The sequence below is a fragment of the Mrakia frigida genome (assembly GCF_051309035.1).
Source record: "Mrakia frigida strain ATCC 22029 unplaced genomic scaffold BDY24scaffold_12, whole genome shotgun sequence".
Classification (NCBI taxonomy): Eukaryota; Fungi; Basidiomycota; class Tremellomycetes; order Cystofilobasidiales; family Mrakiaceae; genus Mrakia; species Mrakia frigida.
This window is the reverse complement of record NW_027481269.1, coordinates 722,787-743,823: the sequence shown is the minus strand read 5'-3', so window position 1 is coordinate 743,823 and position 21,037 is coordinate 722,787. Positions and strand designations below refer to the sequence as shown.

Here is a 21,037-nt window from a genome sequence, read left to right as displayed (position 1 = left end):
CGACTCTTGGGTAACACGTTGATGTCGTCAGATTCGAGAGAATCTGTTCTTTCGACGAGATGCGAGGATACATGCACCTCAGCTCCTCCCCGCGTGCTCCTCCCTCCTCCCTTCTTTGCTCTTCCGGCGAGTCTGCCTCTCGAGTTCGCTCAGCAATCCATCTCGAGCTCTAGATACCTGCAAGGGAGGCAGGTCTGCTGGACTTCGAAGTGAGAAAAGCATGCTCGGAGTTCTGGTGTGCGAGATCCCACAGCGTCTGCTTCTCCGAGGAACGCGTCTCCCAACTTCCTTCCCTCGCATTGCTTCCCCCAACCGAGCCGTAATAAACGTACAAGACGATCGATGATCCTAGAAACTAGCCCATTCCAAACTCCAAAACTCCACCTCCTTCTTCTCGTCGTCCCACCCAGCGATCAGATGAGCCTTCTTCGTTGCCGTTCCCAATCGACCCCACGCGACGAGCTCCATTGGGCGAATCGTTTGGGTTTCCGAGAGGACAGCGGTGGAGACAAAGTGGGAGTGGTATCGTAGAGGATCACCTGAGAGAGAAAGAAGGAAAGAGGGAGAAGGGAAGGAGTCGAAGTCAGTTGGTGGTCGCGTTCGTTCAGCTGCTTGCACCTCGTGGTTCATTCACGTTCCTCCTTGAAGGTGGTCTTCCCGAGATCTCTCATTTCCTCCTGCTTCTAAACTTGAGGATCTCCAGCGAGGACGGCCGTACGAGGGGAGGGTGAAGAGGAAGGAGAGTCGAGACGGAAGACTCACCAGGATAAACCAAGAACCCTCCTCCAAACTTAATCCCCACTCCCATAAAGTACCCTCTCTCCCAGAGAGCTCTAAACACTCCCGACCTCGCTCTCTCGTCCAAGTTCGAAGGGTACGTCCAAACTCCCGCTTCCCGAGCCGCGTCGAGGGTGGTGTAGGTGACCGCCGAAGGGTCGTAGTAGGGTAGCGGGGAGGAGAGGGAGGGAGTTTCGAGCATGTAGGCTTGGGAGAGGGCTATTGGTAGATGTGATGTTGGGGAGGTGGAAGAGGTTGGGAGGGTGTTGGGGGTGGTGGTTGACGAAGAGGAGGGAGTGGGTGGCTGAGGTTGAGAAGGAGCGAAGACGTCCGGCTCTTCTCCTGCTGCCTCCTTTGCTAAACGAAGCTTCTCCTCCTTGTCCCTGATCCTCTTGTCCCTCTTCTCCTTCTGAGCTGGCGTTAACTCCATGACGGCAGACTGAGTACGACGTTCAACTTCGGTCCGAGCGATGTCGGCTTGTTGCGAGTGGATGTCGTCGAGGAGGAGGGAGCGTTCATGAGCGAGTTGGATGGTATTCGGAGGTTGAACAGAGTAAGGATCGTCGATGAGGTGGGCGATACCTGAAGGGACGAGGACGAGTGAGAGAGGAGAAAGTCAGCTCGAGTCAAGGAAGGAAGGAAGCTCGGGTTGAGCTCGTCTTTGCATCCCTCCCTCTGCACAAAGATGACCCAACTTTCCACTCAAGTCGAAACCTGAATGGTCAGACCGCTAGCAAAGCACTCACCGTTCTCGACGAGCAGGACCACCTCTTCTGGCATCAAGCTCAAGGGCAGTCCGAGGAAGACGTTCTGCTGGGTGATTCCCGGGAGGGTTCCAGTGAGGGATCCACAGATGTTGTGCTTGACTCGTAGGGAACGAACGTCATCTACCGACCATACGAGAGCCTTGGAGTTGGAGGTGACGTGAATCGGGATCGTTGAAGGGGAGGAGGAGGCCATTGGCGAGGGGAAGGAGGGAGGTGTTGAGCTCGAGGCAGAAGGAAGGAGGAGCTGTTGGAAGAGTCGGATGAAGGAATCAGCTTGACGGTCTTTCTCGGGAAACTTGGTGCAGGAGATGATAGAGCTCACGATAATGTATGTTGAGAAGCTGTCAAGGCTAGACTTTTAGATGATGGAGGGTTGTAGAGAAGAGGAAGGAAAGTGTCGAGAAGTTTCGGCAGCGTCGAAATTCGAAGCTCAACGTCCTTCCCTTCCTTCCCTTTTCTCTCGCAAACCATCACACACTCATCCATCAGCAAATGTTCAGATCTCTAGCCAACACCTCATCCTCCATTCTCCCTCAAGCTCGAAGGGTTCCGATCTCAACTTTGCGGCTGGCGAGATCAGCAACCTCGGTCGTTCCTCCTCCCTTTCCCTCCGCTCCCTCCTCCTCCGCTCCGTCTTCCTCTTCCCTTCCTCCCTCAACCCCTTCTCCTACGCCAACCTTGCCCACCAACAGACCTCCTCGAAAAGCGTCTCTCGACTCCAAACCTCTTCGATCAGGTTCCTCTCCTTCGACAACCCGGTCTTCCGTCAGACGCATCTACGCCTTTTCCACCTCTCAAGCTCACGATCTCCCTCTCCTCGCTGGCCACCTCCCCAAGGAAGCGAAACGAGTTTCGACGGGAGGTCAAGGATGGTGCTGGTGGGTGCCTCTGGGGAGCAAGAGTGAAGCTCTCAGCGGTCAGGGACTTCTAGACGAGCAAACAGGACTCGTTCATACGGAGGACCTGGGTTCGCCTGAAAACGGAGAGATTTGGATCTTGGAGAACGGAAGGTGAGTTGAATACACCAAATCATCATTTCTATATGTCGACGATGATCACGCTCGAAGGATCGGCTCCTGGGTCGTCGCCGTCAACGGTGGGAAGGAGTTTGACGGACTCAACGCGACGCTGACCTTCCTTCTTTCCCTCTCCGCTCAACAGCTTCGTCTCGTGGGGACTTGAGCGTGATGTTGCTTGGAAATGGTGGACCAACCTCGCCAAGCCAGCTGGATTCGAGGTCGGAAGGTACCCCAAGATGGAGGATGAGAGTCTCGACTTCTTTGTCGACCCAGCTGAGTGAGTTCGACTTCTTTCTCTTCTCGGTTTTCTTTGCTCTGCCCTTCGACTCAATAGAGCTCCGAATCTGACCCAAATTTTGTTCTCTTCGTTATCTTCTCCTCTCAGGCCAACCACTCGGCTTCAAGGTGACACCGTTCTTCTCGCCTCGTCTCAGTCCTCGACTTCGAGTCTTCTCTCCCGCTACACCTTTTCGGAGGCTCTTTCGAGGTCCTCTCAGCTTTCCGTACTCGAGTGTTTGTCCCTATTTCCTCAACTCCTCCAACGTCGATTTTTTTCGTTCTCTTTAACTGACCTTCGACGTGACTTTGATCGGTCGACTCTCTTTTCCTCCCTCAGCTCAACTCGCTTCCCTTCTCGCTCGAGTCCAATCCGTACCTGCGTTCCTAGCGAAGGAAGGGAAGGGACCTTACAAGAGGAAGGAGGTCATCCAGAGGTCAGTCGCGTCTCCTCTCTCGCCTTCGTACCGTCGTCGACGTCTCGCCGCTGATCCTCCTCCCTCGCTCTTTCCCCAGGCTCGGAGAGCTCCTTGTCGTTCGTCAAGGAGTCAATCTTCAAGGTGTGGGAGATATCCCTGAGCTGTACTGGGATGAGCCCGTTCTGGAAGGTGAGCCGAGAAATGGCAGCCGCTGTCTTTGTCGATCCTTCTCGACGACCGACTGACTTGTCCATCTTCGAACGTCAGGCTACTTTACTGGTCTCATGTCCGCTTTGGAAGTCAAGCAACGAGTCAACGATCTCAACACCAAGATCACTCACGCTCAGGAGGTTCACGGTTCGTGCTCTCGTCTCTTCCTTCTCGTCACGTCGTCGACGTCTGAACTGACGAGCTCCTTCTTTCTACAGGCATCCTCAAGGACCTCTTGACCGAGAAATCTACTCACGACATGGAAGTCATCATCATCGCGCTCATCTTCATCGAAGCTTCTCTGGTTCGTCCCTCGTCTCCTTCCTTCCTCTTCTCGCTCGTCGCTCTCGTCTTCCCTGACCGACTCGTCCTCCTCCTTCTCTCCTCCTACAGGGGATCTGGTCTCACTGGGACGGTCTCCTCTCAGCTTTCGGACTCAACGCCGATCCCAAGACCGAGCTTTCGCTCCAACACTAGATGCGACTCGAAGTCATCACCACTCTCTCTTTCTCTCTCTTGCCTTCCCACCACCCTTCGTTGCTCTCGATCTTCCACCCTCCCTACTCTCTTTTTTTCTTTCCCCTTTCCTTGCCACTCATCACAGCCGTTCTTTGCCTTTCCTCTTCTCGCCTTTTGTTTTCGCTTCTGTTGTAGCAGTTCCCGGATCGGCCACCTCTCACCTCTCTTTTACGTACCCTTTGCTTTCTCAAACCCTACCCCGTCCCCACCCATCTATCTGAACACACCTTTTTTTTCAAAAGAAACCAAGAACTGGAAGAAGACGACCATGGTCGCAAAGAGAGAGGAAGAGTCGGAAGCTCCATCCTTTTGACTTCGACGCGTCGCCGTCGTCGTCGTCGTCGCGTCCGTCCGTCTTTCTGGCGCGCTCGACTCGACCTCTCCCAGCCTTCCCAGCGAAGAAGAAGCGGTTCAGAGCTCTTAAACTACTGACGAGCAAGCTGATCTAGCGGAAGAAGTTGTTGCGAGCTCTTGAAAAAAGAAAGGGAAAGGACAACGTCGAGTCCCCCAGTCCCCAACCGCTCTCTCGAGCTTTCCCTTTACTCTTACTCTTTCCATCTCTCTACCCACAGAAACATCCCACTGGAGGGTTTTCGAGACCTTAGCATTCCATCTCAACTTGCCATCCTTTCCTTCCTCCTCCCCAGCTCTACCACTCCCTCCTCCCCTCCCCCTCCTCCCTCCCGAGTCCCTCCCAACTCTCCGGCTCCCTCCACCCGCCCGCTCCATCCCTCCCGACTCCCAAATCCAACACGACATCCACCACTCCCGCCATCTCCCTCGCATCAGCTCTGTTGTCTCCTTCGACCACGAACGAAAGCACCACGCCCGTCGGGACGCTCGCGTTCAGCTGGAGGAGCAGCGGGCTGAGAATTCCGGATCCGGGCAGAGGAGGAAGGACGGTTGAAGGCGGAGGAGGTTGAGTGACGGTGGTGGAGGTGGAAGTGGCTCCGGGGATGGGGTGCGCAGAGATGGTGGGCAAGGGAGCGGTGAGAGGGTCTTCGAAGGAGGAGGAGGAGTAGGCTGGGTAGGAGGTGGAGAGCGGACCGGGGAAGGGGAGGGAGAGGACCGAGGGGAGAGGGAGGTGGTGGTGCTTGGAGGGGCTGCGGAGAGAGATAATGAACGACAGGTGAGTTGGAGGGAAGAAGGAAGGAGAGGGAGAGGGCTGACTTTGATCCGAGATCGTCGACTCGAGAGGAAGCATCGAGGGAGGAGAGGAGCAAGAGTTTGCCGAATTGAGCTTGTCGAATCCACGAGACGAACGAGGTCAGGTAGGCTTCTTTGCGGTTCTGTTGAAGCAAGAATGAAAGCAAAAAAAAGGAAGAAAAAGGTGAGCTCGAAGCTGACGTCTTCCCTCCTTTGTTCTCTTCCCTCTTCCTTCGAGCTCTCACCTTGAGCACCGGCGATCTCTGCTGAACCCAAAAGGTATCCATGTAGGATCCATCGTCCTGATCCAACACTCCAAACACCTCGAGCGCTGTGACGACTCCTTGGTCCTTCGAGGGCTCTTCCGGTCCTCCGAGGAAGGGAACGAGATCCAGAGAGGAAAGGTAGCCGACTCGACGAAGGTTGGGCAGGGTGGAGATGACAATGTCGACGGTGAGTTGAGGGACGTTGCCGACTCTGTTTTGAAAGAGAAGAGAGAACGAAGAGGGACAGAAAGAAAGGAGAGTCAGTAACGAGAAGAGAAGAGAAGGAAAAGGGGAGGAGATGGAGTGAAGACGACGACTGACGAGACGATGGGAACGACGAGAGTAGCGCCGTTGAATCGATCCTCTGAGAATCCAGGGATTGGAGTGAAGAAGGGAGTAGGCATGTTGTTGTAACGGAAAAAAAAGGTCGAGGTTGTTGTGGTTGGGATCCAACTTGAAAGAAAGAGGAAGGAAGGAAGGTCGAGCTCGTCCCGCGGAGGCGGAGTCGTCTTGATCAAGCGAGAGCTGGCCCATCTCTCCTCTCCTTCCTCCCAACCACATTCCTCGGCCCCCAACCCACACTCGACTTTATCTATTAGGATGTCAGGTCCACCGGAACCTGAAGGAAAGCTACTCAGCGAAGCTCTCTCGTGAGTGACCGAGCCTGGAAGGAGGACTTCGCGAGGTCGCTCCTCTCCTTCCTCCCTTCGAGAGATTGATGGCTCACCCTTTCCCTTCGCTGCTACAGGACTGTCAAGATCGAGAGTGTTCAGATGAAGAGGTGCCTCGTGAGTATACTCTCTGAAAGCTCAAGGTGGCAGAGGGGGAAGACGAAGGAAGCGACGCTGACGTTTGATTTGATGGCGATGGACGGACTGAACAGGACGGCGAGCTCCTCATGGATGCCCTCAAGAGCGCTTCAACCATGCTCGCAGAACTCAGGACGTCGTCTCTATCACCGAAGCAGTACTACGAACTCTGTGAGTGCGCTTGTTTCAGCTCGGAACTCGGATGGGAGCAGGAGGAAGGGCGAGGGAGGAGGCCTCGGGCCAGCGAGCTCCCTCCCCTTCGAGGTTGTTCTCTTGATTTTTCAGCTTTGGAGCTCGTCCAGAGAGGGATTCTCTCGAGGTATATATCCGTGATGCGCACGGGATGCTTTCTATGCAGCTGCTACTCGAATTCTCCTCGGATCCAAACCAGCGAAGCTGACCTTTCCACCCTCCTTCCCTCCCTCTCTCTCCTCTCTTCCTCCTTCCCAGACATGGCCGTCTTCGACGCTCTCCGCCATCTCTCCACCTACCTCAACGAAGCTCACCTCAGTGGGAAGCATCATCTAGCAGATCTCTACGAGATCGTTCAGTACGCTGGAAACATCCTCGTCGTACGTTCCTCCCTCTCGTCCAAGGAGATCGTTTCTCCTCCCTCGCCCTTCCCCGATCTGACCTCTTCCTCCCTTCTTTGTTTCCGTGAACAGCGTCTGTACCTGATGATTACGGTCGGGTCGGTCTACATGTCCATCCCGGACGCTCCCGTCAAGGAGATCATGAAGGACATGATGGAGATGACTCGAGGAGTTCAACATCCAACGAGAGGTCTCTTCCTTCGACACTACCTTTCTGGTCAGACGAGGGATTGCTTGCCTGTAGGAGAGGATCAAGGGTGAGTTCCATGATCCCCATTAGCCGTCTTCTCTTCTTTCGTTACCTCTCAGCGAGCTTCGAACGACAGAGCTCGAACTCAAAAGTCCAAGCTCACCTCTCCTCTTCCCACACCCTCCTCCCTCCGTCGTTCCCTCTTTGCAGACCCGCCGGAAACCTCCAAGACTCCATCGGTTTCGTCCTCACCAACTTCATCGAGATGAACAAGCTCTGGGTCCGCCTGCAGCACTCGGGTCACTCTCGAGAGCGAGAGAAGCGAGAGATGGAGAGGAAGGAACTGAGGATCCTCGTCGGAACGAACCTCGTCAGGTTGTCCCAGCTCGAAGGAGTCGACCTTGAGATGTACCAGAAGACCATCCTCCCCAGTATCCTCGAGCAGGTCGTCAATTGCAAGGATGTGATTGCCCAGGAGTACTTGATGGAGGTTGTCATTCAGGTGAGTCGTTCGTTTCGTTCTCGTTCGAGGTCGACGAGCTCGGGTTTCTTTCCTTTCCTTTCCTCTCCTTCATACTTTCAGAACAAACTGACACTTTCGCTTCGTTCTCCGTCGTGTACAGGTCTTCACCGACGAATTCCACCTCTTCACCCTCTCGCCTTTCCTCTCCGCCACCGCCCAACTCCACCCTCGCGTCAACATCAAGCAGATCGTCATCGCCCTCATCGACCGTCTCGCCTCCTACGCCGCTCGAGAAGCCGAGAACGAGTCCCCCGAGGAGAAGAAGAAGGGAGAGGAAGAAGCTGCTAAACGACTCGCTGCGAGTGTGAAGGCCAGGAAGGGGAAGGACGTCGTTCACTCGCCGACGAAACCTCAGCAGGCCGACGCGGACGCTTGGAACTCTACGACGGAGAAGGAGGGAGAGGGAGAGGAGAAGAGCATCCCTACTCCTCCTGCTTCGGCGACGGACGGGGTGGTGGAGAAGGCGGAGGATCAGCAGGAGGGAGGGGAGGTGGAGACGAAGAAGTTCAGAGGAATCCCGGAGAACGTCAAGCTGTTTGAGGTGTTTTGGCATCAGGTTGTGGAGCTCATCAAGGTAAGTCGAGCCTCGTCTCAGTCTTGTTTCTGTTGTGGAGACGACTGTTGTGGAGACGAAAACGACGAGCTGACTTGCCTTTTTTTCCGTTCGTCGAACGCGTTTTCGTTTCAGGCTCGACCCGATCTCTCGATCCAGGACATCACCGCTCTGTTGGTCTCGCTCATCAACCTCTCGCTCAGCTGCTACCCCGATCAGCTCGAGTACGTCGATCAGGTGCTGGCGTTTGCGAAGGAGAAGGTGCAGGAGTTTGCGGAGAGGTGAGTCTCGTTCCCTTTTCGAGTCGTCTCGACGCGTTCGGGTTCGTTTGAGTTTGAGAAACTGACTCTGCTTCTCTTCCCTCTCTTCCCCTTTCCCTCAACTTTTTCACTCCTTCGCCTCGTCCTCTCGCCTCTTTCTCGCTCCCCTCCAGCCCCGACCTCCACACCCCAGCCACAACAGCCAACCTCCTCTCCCTCCTCCTCTCCCCCATCAACTCCTACACCACCGTCCTCACTCTCCTCGCCCTCCCTTCCTACATCCCTTTGCTCAACTCCCAACCCTTCTCCACCCGTCGATCCATCGCTCACGCTATCGTCTCGTCCGTCCTCAAGAACGAAACCCTCATCGACAGTCCCGAGGACGTGTCGGGCGTGCTGGGAATGTGCAGCGTGTTGATCAAGGATCAGAAGGATCCGAGTGGTGGTTCCGTTGGAGGAGGATCTGGTGCTGGTGGATCGGGGTCTTACGGTGTTGGAGGAAGGAGAGGAGGGAGTGGAGGAGGGGTTTACGATGCGGAGGAGATGGCGGAGGAACAAGGTTGGGTGGCTAGGATGGTGCATCTGTTCAGGAGTGACGATTTGGAGGTTCAGTTCCAGGTGAGTACATCGTTTTTGCATTTTCGTTTGAAGTCGTGAGGCGGGAGAGACACGAGACTGACGCGTTTCGTTTCGATTTTTTGCAGCTCCTTCAAACGGCGAGGAAGCACTTTTCGGACGGAGGAGATCGCATACGATACACTTTCCCTCCTCTCATTACCTCCAGCATCAAGCTCGCTAGTCGGTACAGGGCCGTCGAGGAAGAGCAGGTGAGTTCGAGAAGGAAGAGAGCGTTCGAGAGACGCGTCGAGGTTCGAACCTGACCTCTTTCCCTTCCTCCTCTTTTCTCTATCAAGGACGACGCCTGGGAAGCCAAACTCGCCACCATCTTCAAGTTCATCCACCAAATCATCTCCATCCTCTACCACCGCGTCGAATCCTCCGAAACCTGTCTCCGACTGTTCCTCCTCGCCGCCCAGATCGCCGACGAAGCAGGTCTCGAGGAACTCGCCTACGAGTTCTACGTTCAGGCCTTCGTCATCTACGAGGAGTCGATCTCGGAGAGTCGGGCTCAGCTCCAGGCGATCACCATCATCATTCGGACGCTCCAGAGGGCGAGAGTGTTCGGGAGCGACAACTACGACACGTTGATCACCAAGGCGGCGCTGCATGGGAACAGGCTGCTGAAGAAGCCGATGCAGGCGAATGCGGTGCTTTATGCGAGTCATCTTTGGTGGCAGGACGAGGTGCCTGGGAGGAACGGGAGGAAAGACAACGTGAGTTGGGCTTTCAGTCGCATCTCGTTTCTCTTCTCCCTTTCTTTTAATTCCTCGCTGACTCTTTTGTCTCTCTCATCTTCTGCAGGAGGTCTTCCGTGATCCAAAACGAGTTCTGGAATGCCTTCAGAAGTCGATCAAGATCGCTGGGTCGTGCATCGAGGAGATCATGACCGTTCATCTTTACTGTCTCGCTTTGGATCAGGTTCGTCTCGTCTCTATCTCTGTTCTTTCTTCCTCGAAAACACGACGCTGACTTCACTTTCTTTTGCTTGCATCTTTCTCCAGTTCCTCTACTACTTCGAGCAAGGAGTCGAGACCGTGAGCTTCTCCTTCCCTTCCCTCGTCTTCCTCCTCTCGTCGCATCACCGTTCGAGACTCTCCCCACCCCTTCTCCTCCCTCGACTGACTCTCCGACTCATCTTCCTACTCTACAGGTCACCGTCCGATTCGTCAACTCGCTCATAGGAGTCATCACCTCGGAAATCGACTCGATTCACGGAACCGACATGCATCCTTCTTCGTCCGCTTCGCCTGGTCTCGTCGATGGAGTTCACTCTCCGGAAATGATCGTTCGACACTTCAGGAACACCCTGGTCTACATTCAGTGTAAGTCTCCTCTTGAAACTGGCTTCGTTGGCCGCTGAGCCAGCTTTGCTCGTCTCCTTTCTTCCTTCCCTCGAAACGACCGCGGCCTCGAGTTACATTTCACTGACTCTCCTCACCCCTCTTCATCGCTCCCTTGTTATTTCCTCTACAGCTCGGAAAGCTGCCTACGCTGCTCAGGAGAACGTCAACGGCGACGAGTCAGGCGAGGACGCTCCCAAGCAGGTTTCGTGGGACGCGGTCGACCTGGCGGGGGCGGTTCTCAAGATGGGTCTGGGGCAGTAGAGCTCTCTCTCTCTCTCTCTCTCTTTCCATCCCTTGGTGTTTGTTTGGGTGAGTCAGACTCTCGTATTCTCTCTCGTCTCTTCAGAAGATAACGAGAAGGACTGACCGAGCTTCCTCCTTCCGCAGACGCGTCGGAAACCACACTCCTCTCGTCCTCGTCGACTCCTCAGTCGTCTTTCTCCTCTCTTCTACTACTTACATTTCTACGACGTGATTTAACGATTTTTTTGCTCTCTTCAGCAGCGAGGAGATGGGAGGGAAGCGAGTCAGACTCGGCCAACCCGGCGAGGGGAGAGGAGGAAAGGAGAAAAGGGAAACAAAGCTCGACCAACTGACTATCTTCAATCCTTCCATTCTTACCCTGTCGAAACCTCCAGACCGATGACAGATGCTGTAAGTCCTTTCTATGATGCCACGATGCGTTAGAAGGGAGTTGAGCTGACCTACCTCCTCTTTTGATCGACCTGCAGCGAGCGAGACGAAACCTTCCTTCACCACGACGGAGCCATCACTGGAACCGAAGGAGTCAACCTCAAGAACCTCGGTACTGATGCAGAGAAGGGAACCGTTGGACACGACGAGCTCGCGCAAGATCGAGCTCGAGACGTCGTTTGAATAGACTCTCCCTCGCCCTCCCTCCTCCTTAGTTTTCTTCCCCGTTTTCCGGCTCGCTACGATCCTCGCTTGTTACGTTACCCTCGTTGCATAGTTTACGACCTCTGAAGATCATCTGGATGAATCTTTGGAAAAGAGCGTGGTGTGGATCGAAATCAGCCGCGGGTCGAGCTCGTCGAAGAAGGAGGACGTCGAGCTCGACGATTGAGCTTCCAACGACCACCTCGGCGCCGTCAAGCGTCTCTCCTTTTCTTTGGCCTCCTAACAAGACGTCTGTAGGCCATGGAAGGTTCCTCTTCTACTCGCAACCCCAATAACACTCCAGCGAACGAAGGAGAGAATCGAGAAGACGCGAACGACTCAACCTCAACAGCTCCCCTCCATCCCTCCTCCTCCTCCTCTGCCTTCTCCCCATCTACCCTCCTCGATGACGATACTCCAGAAGGCCCATTCGCATTGGTGTACGCTTTGGACTCGTATGGGCATCCTGAACCGAGATCTGGAGGGACTGGTGAAATTCTTCAGCCATTAGACGTCGAGGGAGTTGAGGAGGAGGAGGAGGAGGAAGGAGGACGGATGCGAGCAGATCCGAGGACGTGGCGAGACGAGGAAGAGCATCTGAACTGGACCGACGGAGAGGGGAAAGCTCATCCGTTGTACTCAGATTCGAGAGGAGACCTATGTTACATGGAAGGTGAGCTCTCTCAAGCACGAGTCGTCCGTCCGCCTCGAGCTGACCTTTCCTCCTCTCTCACTGTTCCTCTGACCTCAGATTCCACTCACAGGATGCTTTTTCTCCCAAAGGAGGTAGTATTCAAATCTGACGCTCTCCTCTCACGGCAAGGTACGTCTTCGGCCTCGGAAATTGATCGAGATGAAGCGAAATGGGCTGAGGGCTGAACCCGTTCACATTCCCTCCCTTCTCTCTTCGCAGACATGGCTCAGCTGTACATGGGGTTCCTCGAAGTTTCAATCACAACTCTCCTCTACCGTCGCCATGTCTACCCACCCAAGCTCTTCGAGCCTGCTCAGAAATGGGGAACACCTTGCTGGTCCAGCAAAACGAGAGCTCTCTCCTCGTTTGTAGGCGATCTCGTCGATTCCCTCGCAGAGGATTTTCTCGAGGTGAGTCGAGTTGGATGCTTAACGACTCGGCTCTACAGGCTGTGAAAACTCGAAGCTAACTCTCTCCTGGCTGTTGTTCGTAGGGAAATACTCGTCGGATCGCCATGTCTCTTGCCAACTCTGCCGACCAAGTTCTCGAGCGATTCGTCCTAGAGTTCTCTTCGGACTCGTGAGTCTCCACTCTTCGAAAGGTGGATCCTTGCTGATTTGATACTCCTTTTTCATCTCCTTCAGAACGCAAGGCTCTCCCTCTCTCAGAGAGTTCGAGTCGAACCTTCGAGCTTCTCTCGCACACCTCGACGCGACCGCTTCCACTCTCCCTTCTCTTGACTTCAAAGGTGAGTCTTCTGACGCAAGACCATTTTAGACCATGAGCTGATATCTCGCATTGCATTCCTCCCACAACAGGGCAAGGACGCTTCTCCGTCCTCGACGCTGATCGACGGGAAGAGGCGAGTCAAGAAGTTGGCCAGCAGCAGGTCAGTTCTTCTCTTCTCCCTCTCCTGAGCTACATGTGCTAATTGCTGTGTTGCGGATTCGCCCCTTCTGATGATCTAGCTCTCCAACTCGACGAACGACTCTGGTAAGACGTCCCGATCCTCAGGGAAGAGCGTCATCTCGACGCGACGGACTCTCGTTCGCAACACCTCGCTGCTTCAGTGGAATGTGAGTCGATTCCTCCTCTCCATCGGTGCTCGAAGACGTTTACTGATGTTTCCTTTGTTTTGATATCCAGATGGCCATCTTCCTTGAGCAGTCAACGTGAACAAACTCGTCATGGATCGTCTTCCTCGTCGTCGTCCGACTCTTCTCCATCCTCCTCCTCCTCCGCCCCCGGAGGTCTCACACTCCACCCAACCTCCCTCGCCAACCTATCCATCATCTCCCTCATCGACCATCTCTCCCCTCGATAGTCCCCATCGTACCACCAGTTCACAGCCGAGCAGAACCCTTCATCTCCTGGCTCCTGCGTGACAAAGTGGTACCATCCGAAAGGAAGGTAGAGCCCGTCTCCCTCTTCGACACGGATTGTTATCGGCCGAGCGAAGTCTTGGTAGAGGGATGTGTGGGTGGTTTCGTCGATGGGATTGATGGGCGTCCAAGGGACGGTGGGAGTGGTGGGAGAGTCGGGGAAGGTTGGGACGAGAGTGAGAGGCGAAGTGGGAGAGGAGCGGTGGTACTGGGCGTGTGGATAGAGTTGGGCTGAGAGGGAGAGGAGATGGGGTAGATGAGAAAGCGGAGGAAGGAGGAAGAAGGAAGGAGGGAAGGAAGAGAAATGAGGGAGGGAGGGAGCAGGAAGGGGGAGACGCGACTCGGTTAGCTTAATTCCCGTAGAGAGCTCGACAGAAACGATCTGCTCACTACCAAGCAGTACACCTTCAGTAGGAGGAAGTACTGTGAACGTCTTCGAGCCTCGAAGGACGGCGTAAAGGTTCTCGTACGGATCTTTGTGCAGGGACGTCTGCGAATGAGATCCTCCGATCCAGAGATTGACGGCGTCTGGTTCTTGACCTGGAAGACGAAAAGCAAGAATCCGGTTAGCCTGGTAACGGGTAGGAGGGTAGGGAAGAACCCTGAAAGGGAAACCTACCAAGTGCGTCGCTCGCCCAAGAGAAGGAAGACGGAACGTCGTCTCGAAGAGCTGCGTACTCCGTCTCCTCGTAGTCGGGAGATCGAAGATTTCCATTCTGACTCTGTAGATAGAGAACTTCAGAGTGCGAATGAGCTGCAGAAAGAGTAGAAGAGCGGTCAGCTTCGAGGTGCGTCGGGAAGACGAAGGAGATTGACGACTTACCCTTGAGCTTCTCCAAGAAATCACCCATCGACATCGTCTCCGAGTGAGGCTCAGATATGAAAGTGGTTCCATCATCGTCCTCGACTAGAGCATCGGCGTTCCTAGAGGCGACGAAAGGGGGAAGATCGTCAGCGACGAACGAGAAGGAAGAGGAGGGACAATTCGAGCTCACCCATCGGGCGTGACAGATACCCCGATCTGCTGATCTCCTAGCGCCGAGGTCAAGTACTCAGCGTCCCACTTGTCGAAAGCTGGTACCGAACGAGCGAGGCCTAGAAGCAAAAGACCGCCGAATCAGCGAGAGGGAAGAGGGAAGAGGGAAGAGCGAGCTCGCCAAACAACTTAAAGGCTCACCTTTGATGAGAACAGGACGGCCCAGATGAACGAGTTTGGCAAACTCAAGAGCAGAGGGAGGTCCTTCGATGGTTTGGAAGTGGGTTCCGTTCATATCTGGGAGCCAGGGGGACAAGGGACGGAGGGAGGGAGATGCGAAGGTGAGCTCGAAGGAAGGAGAAGCTCGAAACGTTTGAATGGAGAATCTTTTGAGACCAACCTTGATAGTCCGACACCAATCGAAGAAGAGTAGCCTTGATGGAATCCGACGAGACGGAAGATGGGCTGGTGCTCGACGCATCCTGAGAGAGAGGCGACATGGGAGAAGGAGGGCGAAGGGAAGGCGGGAGGGAGTCGAGCTCAAGAGCCTGAGGTTTTGGTCGGAGTTTGAGGCCTTTTTTCAAAGATGTTGGAGCGAGGGAGATTGGTCGAAAGGGTTCTGCTTTTGCTGGAGATCTCCGTCCTTCTTCTCACGGGATTGGGGGAGAGGGTGTTGGAGGAAAGGTGATCAGCTCGACGTCGAATTTCAAGCTCACCTTCGACCTGATCAGCTCACCTTCCCTGCCCTCTCCACGCCCCGTCTTCCTTTCATTTGCTGGAGGTCTGGATAAATCGAGGCCTTTTCGAATCGCCTGTTCACTTCAAGCTTCAGCATTGCTAGTTGATGAGCACGAGAGCGAAAAACGCTCAAATTCTGCAATCCCCTCAAGCTCGACGCGTCGGTTCCTTAGCTCCTCAGCGCCTCGACTCTCCCCCTTCGTGTTTCTATACCTCGGACACCTTTGATCCGTCAAGCATCGTAGAAAAAAGTGTAGCTTTTGATCCAAAGTTCAAACTCTGTTCACTCGTCATCGAGCGAATAAAACTTTCAGATCAGTTCGGTCGTCAGGACCGCAGCGCTTCCGAAAAACCCTCTCCTCCTTCTCCCCTTCTTTCTTCCCCCAAAACCACCATGACTGCTGTCTCTGCCCCCCTTTCCAACGGATCCGTCGACGGCCTTGCCGCTCAACTCGGTGAGTACACTTTTACATCTCGAAGAAAATAGACTCGGAGGAGCAGGAGAAGAGGAGAGAGACGAGCTCGTGTGCTGACGGCTCTCGTTGCTTTCCCTTCCCTCTCGTTCGCTCTCTCTCTATAGGAAACACTGCTATCTCTGCTGCTACTCTCGACCCTACTAGGCCTGCCTACGTCCCTCCTCACATGAGGGGACAGGCTGCCCGACCTGCTGCCCCTGCGGCTCAGGCTCCTTCTGCGTGAGTTCGACCTTCCCTCCTTCTCCTCTCCCTTCGAATTCAAGCGCGACCTCGTTTGGTGGTGGCGATAAACGGCACCTTCGGATCCATTTTCTACAAAACTTGAAGCTGACTTCTTATCTTTTTTCTTCCTTCTCTCTATCTCAGCCCTTCGAACGGCTGGTCCGCTCCCTCTCCCGCCGCTGGAGCTTTCGCTGGACCCTCTGGAGGGTTCTCGGCCCCTACTCCTCGAGCCAACGGTGGTGGCTGGGGAGCTCCCTCTCCCGCTGCCAGCTACGGTGGTGGAGGAGGAGGAGGAGGAGGAAGGAACGATGGAGGATGGAAGGACGGAAAGCACGTCGTTGGACCTAGGAACCCTCGAATGGAGAAGGAACTCTTTGGAGAGGAGCTCGACAAGACTACTCAGGTTCGTTGTCTCTCAGTTCGACCTTCCTCCCTCCACCACTTCTTTCCTTCCACAGCTATCTTCACAGCTTCGAAACAACGAGCTGACCTTCTTCGTCGTCTTCTCGCCTACAGCACACTGGAATCAACTTCGACAAGTACGAGGCCATCCCCGTCGAGGCTACCGGTCGAGACGTCCCTGAGCCCGTCACCGAATTCAAGGCTCCCATGGATCCCGTCCTCCTCGAGAACATTCAATACGCTCGATACACCACCCCCACTCCCGTCCAAAAGTACTCCATCCCCATCGTCGCCGGTGGTCGAGACCTCATGGCTTGCGCCCAAACCGGTTCTGGAAAGACTGGAGGATTCCTCTTCCCTATCCTGTCCGCCTCCTTCGCCAACGGACCTCGACCTCCTCCCCCTCCCCCTGCCCACGCTCCCGACTCCTACTCCCAGTTCTCTCGATCTCGAAAAGCCTACCCTACCGCCCTCATCCTCGCTCCCACCCGAGAGCTCGTCTCCCAGATCCACGAGGAGGCCAGGAAGTTCGCCTACAGGTCTTGGGTCAAGCCCGCCGTCGTCTACGGAGGAGCCGACATCGGAACCCAGCTCAGGCAGATCGAGCGAGGATGTGATCTCTTGAGTGCCACTCCTGGACGACTCGTCGACCTCATCGACCGAGGAAGGATCTCCCTCGCCAACGTCAAGTACCTCGTTCTCGACGAGGCGGACAGAATGCTGGATATGGGTTTCGAGCGTGAGTCTCTCTCGGTCCTCTTCTCCTCACTGCGATGAAGCTCAAGCTGACTTTTTCTTCCCTTTCCTCTCTTCTCCTTTTCCAGCTCAAATCAGGCAGATCGTCCAGGGAGGAGACATGCCCGGAGTCAACGAGCGACAGACCCTCATGTTCTCGGCTACCTTCCCTCGAGAGATCCAGTACCTTGCGAAGGACTTCCTCAAGGAGTACATGTGAGTAGAGTTTTCCTCTCGATTCTCTCCTCTTCATCTCGTCGTTCTGACTCGCTGCTCGTTCTTTAGCTTCCTCATGGTCGGACGAGTCGGATCCACTTCGGAGAACATCACCCAGCGAGTCGAGTACGTCGAGGATTCCGACAAGCAGTCGGTCCTTCTCGATGTCATCTCCGCCGAGGCTGAGACCGCTGCTACCAAGGAGGGAGGACTCACTCTCGTCTTCGTCGAGACCAAGAGGATGGCCGACATGCTCTGCGACTTCCTTCACTACAACCGACTCATGGCGACCTCGATTCACGGAGACAGGACTCAGAGGGAGCGAGAGATGGCTCTTGCTACTTTCAGGTCTGGAAAGACCCCCATCCTCGTCGCTACCGCCGTCGCCGCTCGAGGACTCGATATCCCCAACGTCACCCACGTCATCTCCTAGTGAGTTGAGCCTTCGTTTCGACGCGTCGAGTCGTTCTTCGTTCGCCAGTCCGCTGACGCTTTCCTACCTTCCTTTCTTCCTCCTCCCTCTCAGCGATCTTCCCAAGGACATCGACGACTACGTTCACCGAATCGGACGAACTGGTCGAGCTGGAAACACCGGTATCGCCACCGCCTTCTTCAACCGAGGAAACCGAAACATCACTCGAGACCTCCTCGAGCTCCTTCGAGAGGCCAACCAGGAGACTCCTCCTTGGCTTTCCGAGATTGCTTCCGAGGGTTCCTACGGAGGAGGAGGAGGATTCCGAGGTGGACGAGGAGGAGGACGAGGACGAGGCGCCTCTCGAGACGCCAGGTCGTCTGGACCTCCCTCCGGAGGATCGAGGATGTCTTCGAACGGTGGTGGATTCGGAGGAGGAGCTTCCTCGGGAGGCTACGGAGGAGGAGGAGCTTCCTACGGAGCTCCTAGGCCTGCCGCTGGAGGATTCGGTGGTGCTCCTTCGGGAGGAGGAGGAGGAGGAGGATGGTGGTAGAGAGAGGGAGAACAGCGCGTCCGCTCGTTCCTTCCTTTCTCTTCTCCGTCTCTCGTCTCTTTCGTCTCATTCGCCTCTTCACCCCTTCCAACCTATGCCCAACTTTTACCTCTCGTCCTTCCCACTCGTCGGTCGACTCTCAACCTCTATATAACAACGCACGCGTCTCCTCGTCGTCGTTCGGACTCTCCTCCCTCTATGCTTGCTTTCATCTCTTCTCTCTCTCTCTCTCGGGTACTCATCTAGCTGCTTCTTCTCAGTCCCCTTCACGTCGTCTCGTTCTTCCCCTCGCACGCACTACCTAAAAACACACTAGTCATCAACCCTCGCTTCGTTTACCTTTCCCCCTCACGCGTTCCAGTCTGTTCGATCCCCTCTTATCTTTCTCCCTCTCTTTCCCCCTTTCTCCGCCGACTCACAAGAGATTCGAATTTTAGAACGTATTTTTTAACGAAGCCACTTCCCTACATAGATTCCTTCTCTGTTTTTGCATGCGTTTGACGACCCTTTCTCCTAGCATCTCTCTTGACGACCCGTTCCCGATTGTTTCGTTTCTTTCTCGCTCTTCGTTCTTCTTCGTTTTTTCGCTATATCGTTTGTAGCATTTTACTACTGTTGGTCTTCGCTACTAGATGATTGGCCTTTTCGCTCTCACAAAAACGTCCTGTCGCGGTGAAAGTTTCGAACAAAGGCAAGAGAGAAAGAGATGCTTGCTTGTCTCTTTCCGTCGTCTCTTTCTGACTTGTTCTTCCTTTCCTCTTTGCTCCAGCTTATCAAAAGGCAGATTGGAAGACCACATGCTCGTCTGTTACAACCCATCGTGGTAGTAGATTCGAACTCCTGACATGACTTTCTCGACCCCGCCCTCCTCTCTCTCTCCTTCCGAACGAGTCCTCCTTCCGAACGAGTTCAAAAGCTTTGTTCTTCTCAGACTAACCGTCGAGCTATCCGCTAAGTAGCACAACGCGAAGAAACACATGAGATCAAAATGGCTACTCTGGAAAAAAAAAAAAAGGTACAGATCGAAACGCGTCTCTCTCTCCCTTCGACGCGAACTCGTCTTCTCCTTCCAAACGCCCTTCCTCTCCTCCTCGCCTCCCTGCTCAACCATGCCTCCCTCCCCCTCCTCTACCCCCTCCCTGACCCTTATCGTCGCTGCCACTGCCTCGAACGGAATCGGCCTCAACGGAGGTCTTCCCTGGCGGCTTCCCGAAGAGATGAAGTACTTTGCGAAGGGTGAGCTCGAGCCTTCCTTCCTTCTTTCCCTCCATGCTTGGGTCGCTCCGGCCACACTTTAAAGTCGACGCTGATCAACGTCTTCGTCTTACTGTCAATTTACGTGCTGCTGCAGTCACCCAAGGAGTCAAAGTCGAAGGAGACGAGCCTAACTCTGTGATCATGGGAAGGAAGACGTGGGATGGGATTCCGGCTCGGTTCAGACCTTTGAAAGGGAGGAGGAACTTGGTCGTCAGTAGAGTCGGTGGAGTGGATGTGTGAGTTTGGATTTCCTACTCTGTTGAACTTCTTTCCTCTTCAACTTGGAGGAGCAGGGAGAAGAAGGGAAGGAAAAACGAAACGAAGGAAACGAACGAGCTCACCTCCCTCCCTCCCTCCCTTTCTTCGCCTGCAGCTCCTCCTCTCCCTTAACAACCCTCCACTCCTCCCTTCCCTCCGCCATCGCCTCCCTTCCCTCTTCCACCACCAACTCGAAATCCTTCCTCATCGGCGGCTCCCAGCTCTACACCCTCGCTCTCACCGCTTCTCCTCGCCCTCTGGTCGACAGGATCTTGCTCACGAGGATCTCGAGCCCTTCGTTCCCGGACTGCGATGCTTTCCTGCACGAGTTCAGAGGACAGGGGTGGAAAAGGAGTTCTCAGAAGGATCTGAGCGAGTTCGTCGGGTTCGAGGTCGAGGAAGGCGAGAGGGAGGAGAAGGGGGTGAGGTACGCGTTTGAGATGTGGGTTTGGGAGGCCTAAGAGGTGAAGTAGACTTTATCTATCATATCTGTATTTTGCTGGACCTCTTGCTGGGGTGTCCTTCTTTCACGTAGGCTGAAAGGAGGGAGCAGGCAAGGTATCAGAGAAGAGTTCTCTGATGGTCCGGGCGAAAGCTGAGCTCGAAGCACCTTCTCTTCCCGTCGTCGTCAAAAACTCTGTCCATGCTCCCTCAAAACTCGAAACTGCGCATCTCATGGTCTGCGATAACCTTGGGATGTCCCCTTCGAACGAGGTGGCTTCAGGCCTGGCTGAGGGACGTGTCGTAACGTGAAGGGAGGGACGAGACGTTGAGCTCGAGGTGAGCTTTCTCCTTCCCCTCCCTGATCTTCCTCTCTCTCTCGCTGACCACCTCTCCCTTTGATCGTCTCCCTCTCTTCCAGATCGCATGCTCCTCTCCTTCCTCGTTTCAAGGAGTGTATGCTCACCGAGACCACTCTTTTCGACCTCGAGCCTCATCCTTCCCCAATCTCAACTCCTCATTCCGTGGCATCGACTCACTGGCTTTCAGGAGAGCTGCATGAGCGGGGTTTTACTTTGCTTATGGTGAGTCCCACGTCACTCTAATCTGTGTTTCAATCGCGTTGGGAACGAAGGGACGGTCGTTGGAGGGAGGAGGAGGTCGCCTCGAACGATCCAGCTCACCAAGCTCTCTCTCCCCTTCTTCTGCCCTTCGATCCTCCTTCCAGATTCTCCGGATGCCTGATCCATCCAGAAGTACCTCGACACGTGGACTCTCTTGACTTCGTTTCCAAGCCACCTCAGTCGAATCCCGTCGCACGTCGAGGAGCCTTTCAAGTCGCGTCGCGTCGCGTCGTTCGTCGACTGCACAGGAAGATGGCTTTTTTCGGTGAGTTTGTGACTTCGCTGCGTTCGTCTTTTGCTGGAGGAAGGACGAGGGGAGATGGAGGAGAATCTGCCGGAATCAAGGAAGGGAGGGAACCGTTCGAGCTCACGCACCCCTCCCTCGTTCACCTTTCCACTTCAGGTGCTTCCTCTAGGTCCTCCTTCTTCCATCGACGACTCCGTAGGCTCCCTCGAAGTACCTT

General features: G+C 54.8%; 8 protein-coding genes across 8 annotated transcripts; 5 read left to right on the top strand and 3 right to left on the bottom strand.

Annotated features, from left to right (window-relative positions):
• Positions 1-272: 272 nt before the first annotated feature.
• SEN34 (tRNA splicing endonuclease subunit SEN34) lies at positions 273-1,966 on the bottom strand. The gene is made up of 4 exons (XM_076640162.1): positions 1,867-1,966; positions 1,524-1,788; positions 763-1,359; positions 273-539 (listed from the first exon to the last, which is right to left on the bottom strand). Exons 2-4 carry the CDS (start codon positions 1,735-1,737, stop codon positions 349-351), a joined length of 1,002 nt encoding a protein of 333 aa, XP_076497580.1. The 5' UTR covers positions 1,738-1,788; positions 1,867-1,966; the 3' UTR covers positions 273-348.
• Positions 1,967-2,006: 40 nt separating this feature from the next.
• On the top strand, positions 2,007-4,232 carry BDY24DRAFT_386870 (RMD1 family protein). The gene is made up of 8 exons (XM_076640161.1): positions 2,007-2,554; positions 2,706-2,840; positions 2,949-3,076; positions 3,180-3,276; positions 3,356-3,447; positions 3,526-3,615; positions 3,687-3,772; positions 3,862-4,232. The coding sequence occupies exons 1-8, from the start codon at positions 2,037-2,039 to the stop codon at positions 3,943-3,945; spliced, it is 1,230 nt and encodes a 409-aa protein (XP_076497579.1). The 5' UTR covers positions 2,007-2,036; the 3' UTR covers positions 3,946-4,232.
• Positions 4,233-4,636: 404 nt separating this feature from the next.
• Positions 4,637-5,949, bottom strand: ADD66 (Add66p; the record flags this gene model as incomplete). Its single annotated transcript, XM_076644152.1, has 4 exons — positions 5,721-5,949; positions 5,379-5,610; positions 5,158-5,276; positions 4,637-5,090 (listed from the first exon to the last, which is right to left on the bottom strand). The coding sequence occupies exons 1-4, from the start codon at positions 5,801-5,803 to the stop codon at positions 4,637-4,639; spliced, it is 888 nt and encodes a 295-aa protein (XP_076497578.1). The 5' UTR covers positions 5,804-5,949.
• VPS35 (retromer subunit VPS35) lies at positions 5,902-10,787 on the top strand. Its single transcript, XM_076640160.1, has 16 exons — positions 5,902-6,049; positions 6,148-6,187; positions 6,283-6,379; positions 6,659-6,780; positions 6,874-7,058; positions 7,202-7,493; positions 7,615-8,088; positions 8,203-8,348; positions 8,501-8,945; positions 9,032-9,154; positions 9,242-9,661; positions 9,750-9,866; positions 9,950-9,982; positions 10,099-10,270; positions 10,422-10,600; positions 10,679-10,787. The coding sequence occupies exons 1-15, from the start codon at positions 6,000-6,002 to the stop codon at positions 10,550-10,552; spliced, it is 2,847 nt and encodes a 948-aa protein (XP_076497577.1). The 5' UTR covers positions 5,902-5,999; the 3' UTR covers positions 10,553-10,600; positions 10,679-10,787.
• Positions 10,788-11,449: 662 nt separating this feature from the next.
• On the top strand, positions 11,450-13,045 carry BDY24DRAFT_414611 (DNA-binding protein; the record flags this gene model as incomplete). Its single annotated transcript, XM_076643340.1, has 9 exons — positions 11,450-11,861; positions 11,940-12,011; positions 12,102-12,292; positions 12,376-12,461; positions 12,527-12,630; positions 12,701-12,771; positions 12,851-12,875; positions 12,953-12,958; positions 13,029-13,045. The coding sequence occupies 9 exons, from the start codon at positions 11,450-11,452 to the stop codon at positions 13,043-13,045; spliced, it is 984 nt and encodes a 327-aa protein (XP_076497576.1).
• A 22-nt stretch (positions 13,046-13,067) lies between these two features.
• Positions 13,068-14,740, bottom strand: BDY24DRAFT_414610 (cupin-like domain-containing protein; the record flags this gene model as incomplete). Its single annotated transcript, XM_076643339.1, has 7 exons — positions 13,068-13,495; positions 13,655-13,804; positions 13,884-14,018; positions 14,088-14,188; positions 14,260-14,359; positions 14,442-14,537; positions 14,641-14,740. The coding sequence occupies 7 exons, from the start codon at positions 14,738-14,740 to the stop codon at positions 13,068-13,070; spliced, it is 1,110 nt and encodes a 369-aa protein (XP_076497575.1).
• A 632-nt stretch (positions 14,741-15,372) lies between these two features.
• BDY24DRAFT_369901 (DEAD/DEAH box helicase) lies at positions 15,373-17,994 on the top strand (the record flags this gene model as incomplete). Its single annotated transcript, XM_076638079.1, has 7 exons — positions 15,373-15,433; positions 15,559-15,673; positions 15,821-16,079; positions 16,193-16,817; positions 16,903-17,029; positions 17,099-17,461; positions 17,556-17,994. 7 exons carry the CDS (start codon positions 15,373-15,375, stop codon positions 17,992-17,994), a joined length of 1,989 nt encoding a protein of 662 aa, XP_076497574.1.
• Positions 17,995-19,071: 1,077 nt separating this feature from the next.
• On the top strand, positions 19,072-20,011 carry DFR1 (dihydrofolate reductase). The gene is made up of 3 exons (XM_076637706.1): positions 19,072-19,230; positions 19,346-19,487; positions 19,625-20,011. The coding sequence occupies exons 1-3, from the start codon at positions 19,104-19,106 to the stop codon at positions 19,968-19,970; spliced, it is 615 nt and encodes a 204-aa protein (XP_076497573.1). The 5' UTR covers positions 19,072-19,103; the 3' UTR covers positions 19,971-20,011.
• Positions 20,012-21,037: the final 1,026 nt, after the last annotated feature.

Coding starts and splice junctions, on each gene's coding strand:
- SEN34 (XM_076640162.1), bottom strand. CDS start 1,737: ATGGCCTCCTCCTCCCCTTCAACGATCCCGATTCACGTCACCTCCAAC. Junction 1,360..1,523: donor GGTCCTGCTCGTCGAGAACG/GTGAGTGCTTTG, acceptor TCGTCCCTTCAG/GTATCGCCCACCTCATCGAC. Junction 540..762: donor AGGGTTCTTGGTTTATCCTG/GTGAGTCTTCCG, acceptor TTTCTCTCTCAG/GTGATCCTCTACGATACCAC.
- DFR1 (XM_076637706.1), top strand. CDS start 19,104: ATGCCTCCCTCCCCCTCCTCTACCCCCTCCCTGACCCTTATCGTCGCT. Junction 19,231..19,345: donor GATGAAGTACTTTGCGAAGG/GTGAGCTCGAGC, acceptor GTGCTGCTGCAG/TCACCCAAGGAGTCAAAGTC. Junction 19,488..19,624: donor AGAGTCGGTGGAGTGGATGT/GTGAGTTTGGAT, acceptor CTTCGCCTGCAG/CTCCTCCTCTCCCTTAACAA.
- VPS35 (XM_076640160.1), top strand. CDS start 6,000: ATGTCAGGTCCACCGGAACCTGAAGGAAAGCTACTCAGCGAAGCTCTC. Junction 7,059..7,201: donor CCTGTAGGAGAGGATCAAGG/GTGAGTTCCATG, acceptor CCCTCTTTGCAG/ACCCGCCGGAAACCTCCAAG. Junction 8,089..8,202: donor AGGTTGTGGAGCTCATCAAG/GTAAGTCGAGCC, acceptor TTTTCGTTTCAG/GCTCGACCCGATCTCTCGAT.
- BDY24DRAFT_386870 (XM_076640161.1), top strand. CDS start 2,037: ATGTTCAGATCTCTAGCCAACACCTCATCCTCCATTCTCCCTCAAGCT. Junction 2,555..2,705: donor TGGATCTTGGAGAACGGAAG/GTGAGTTGAATA, acceptor TCCGCTCAACAG/CTTCGTCTCGTGGGGACTTG. Junction 3,077..3,179: donor TCAGCTTTCCGTACTCGAGT/GTTTGTCCCTAT, acceptor TTCCTCCCTCAG/CTCAACTCGCTTCCCTTCTC.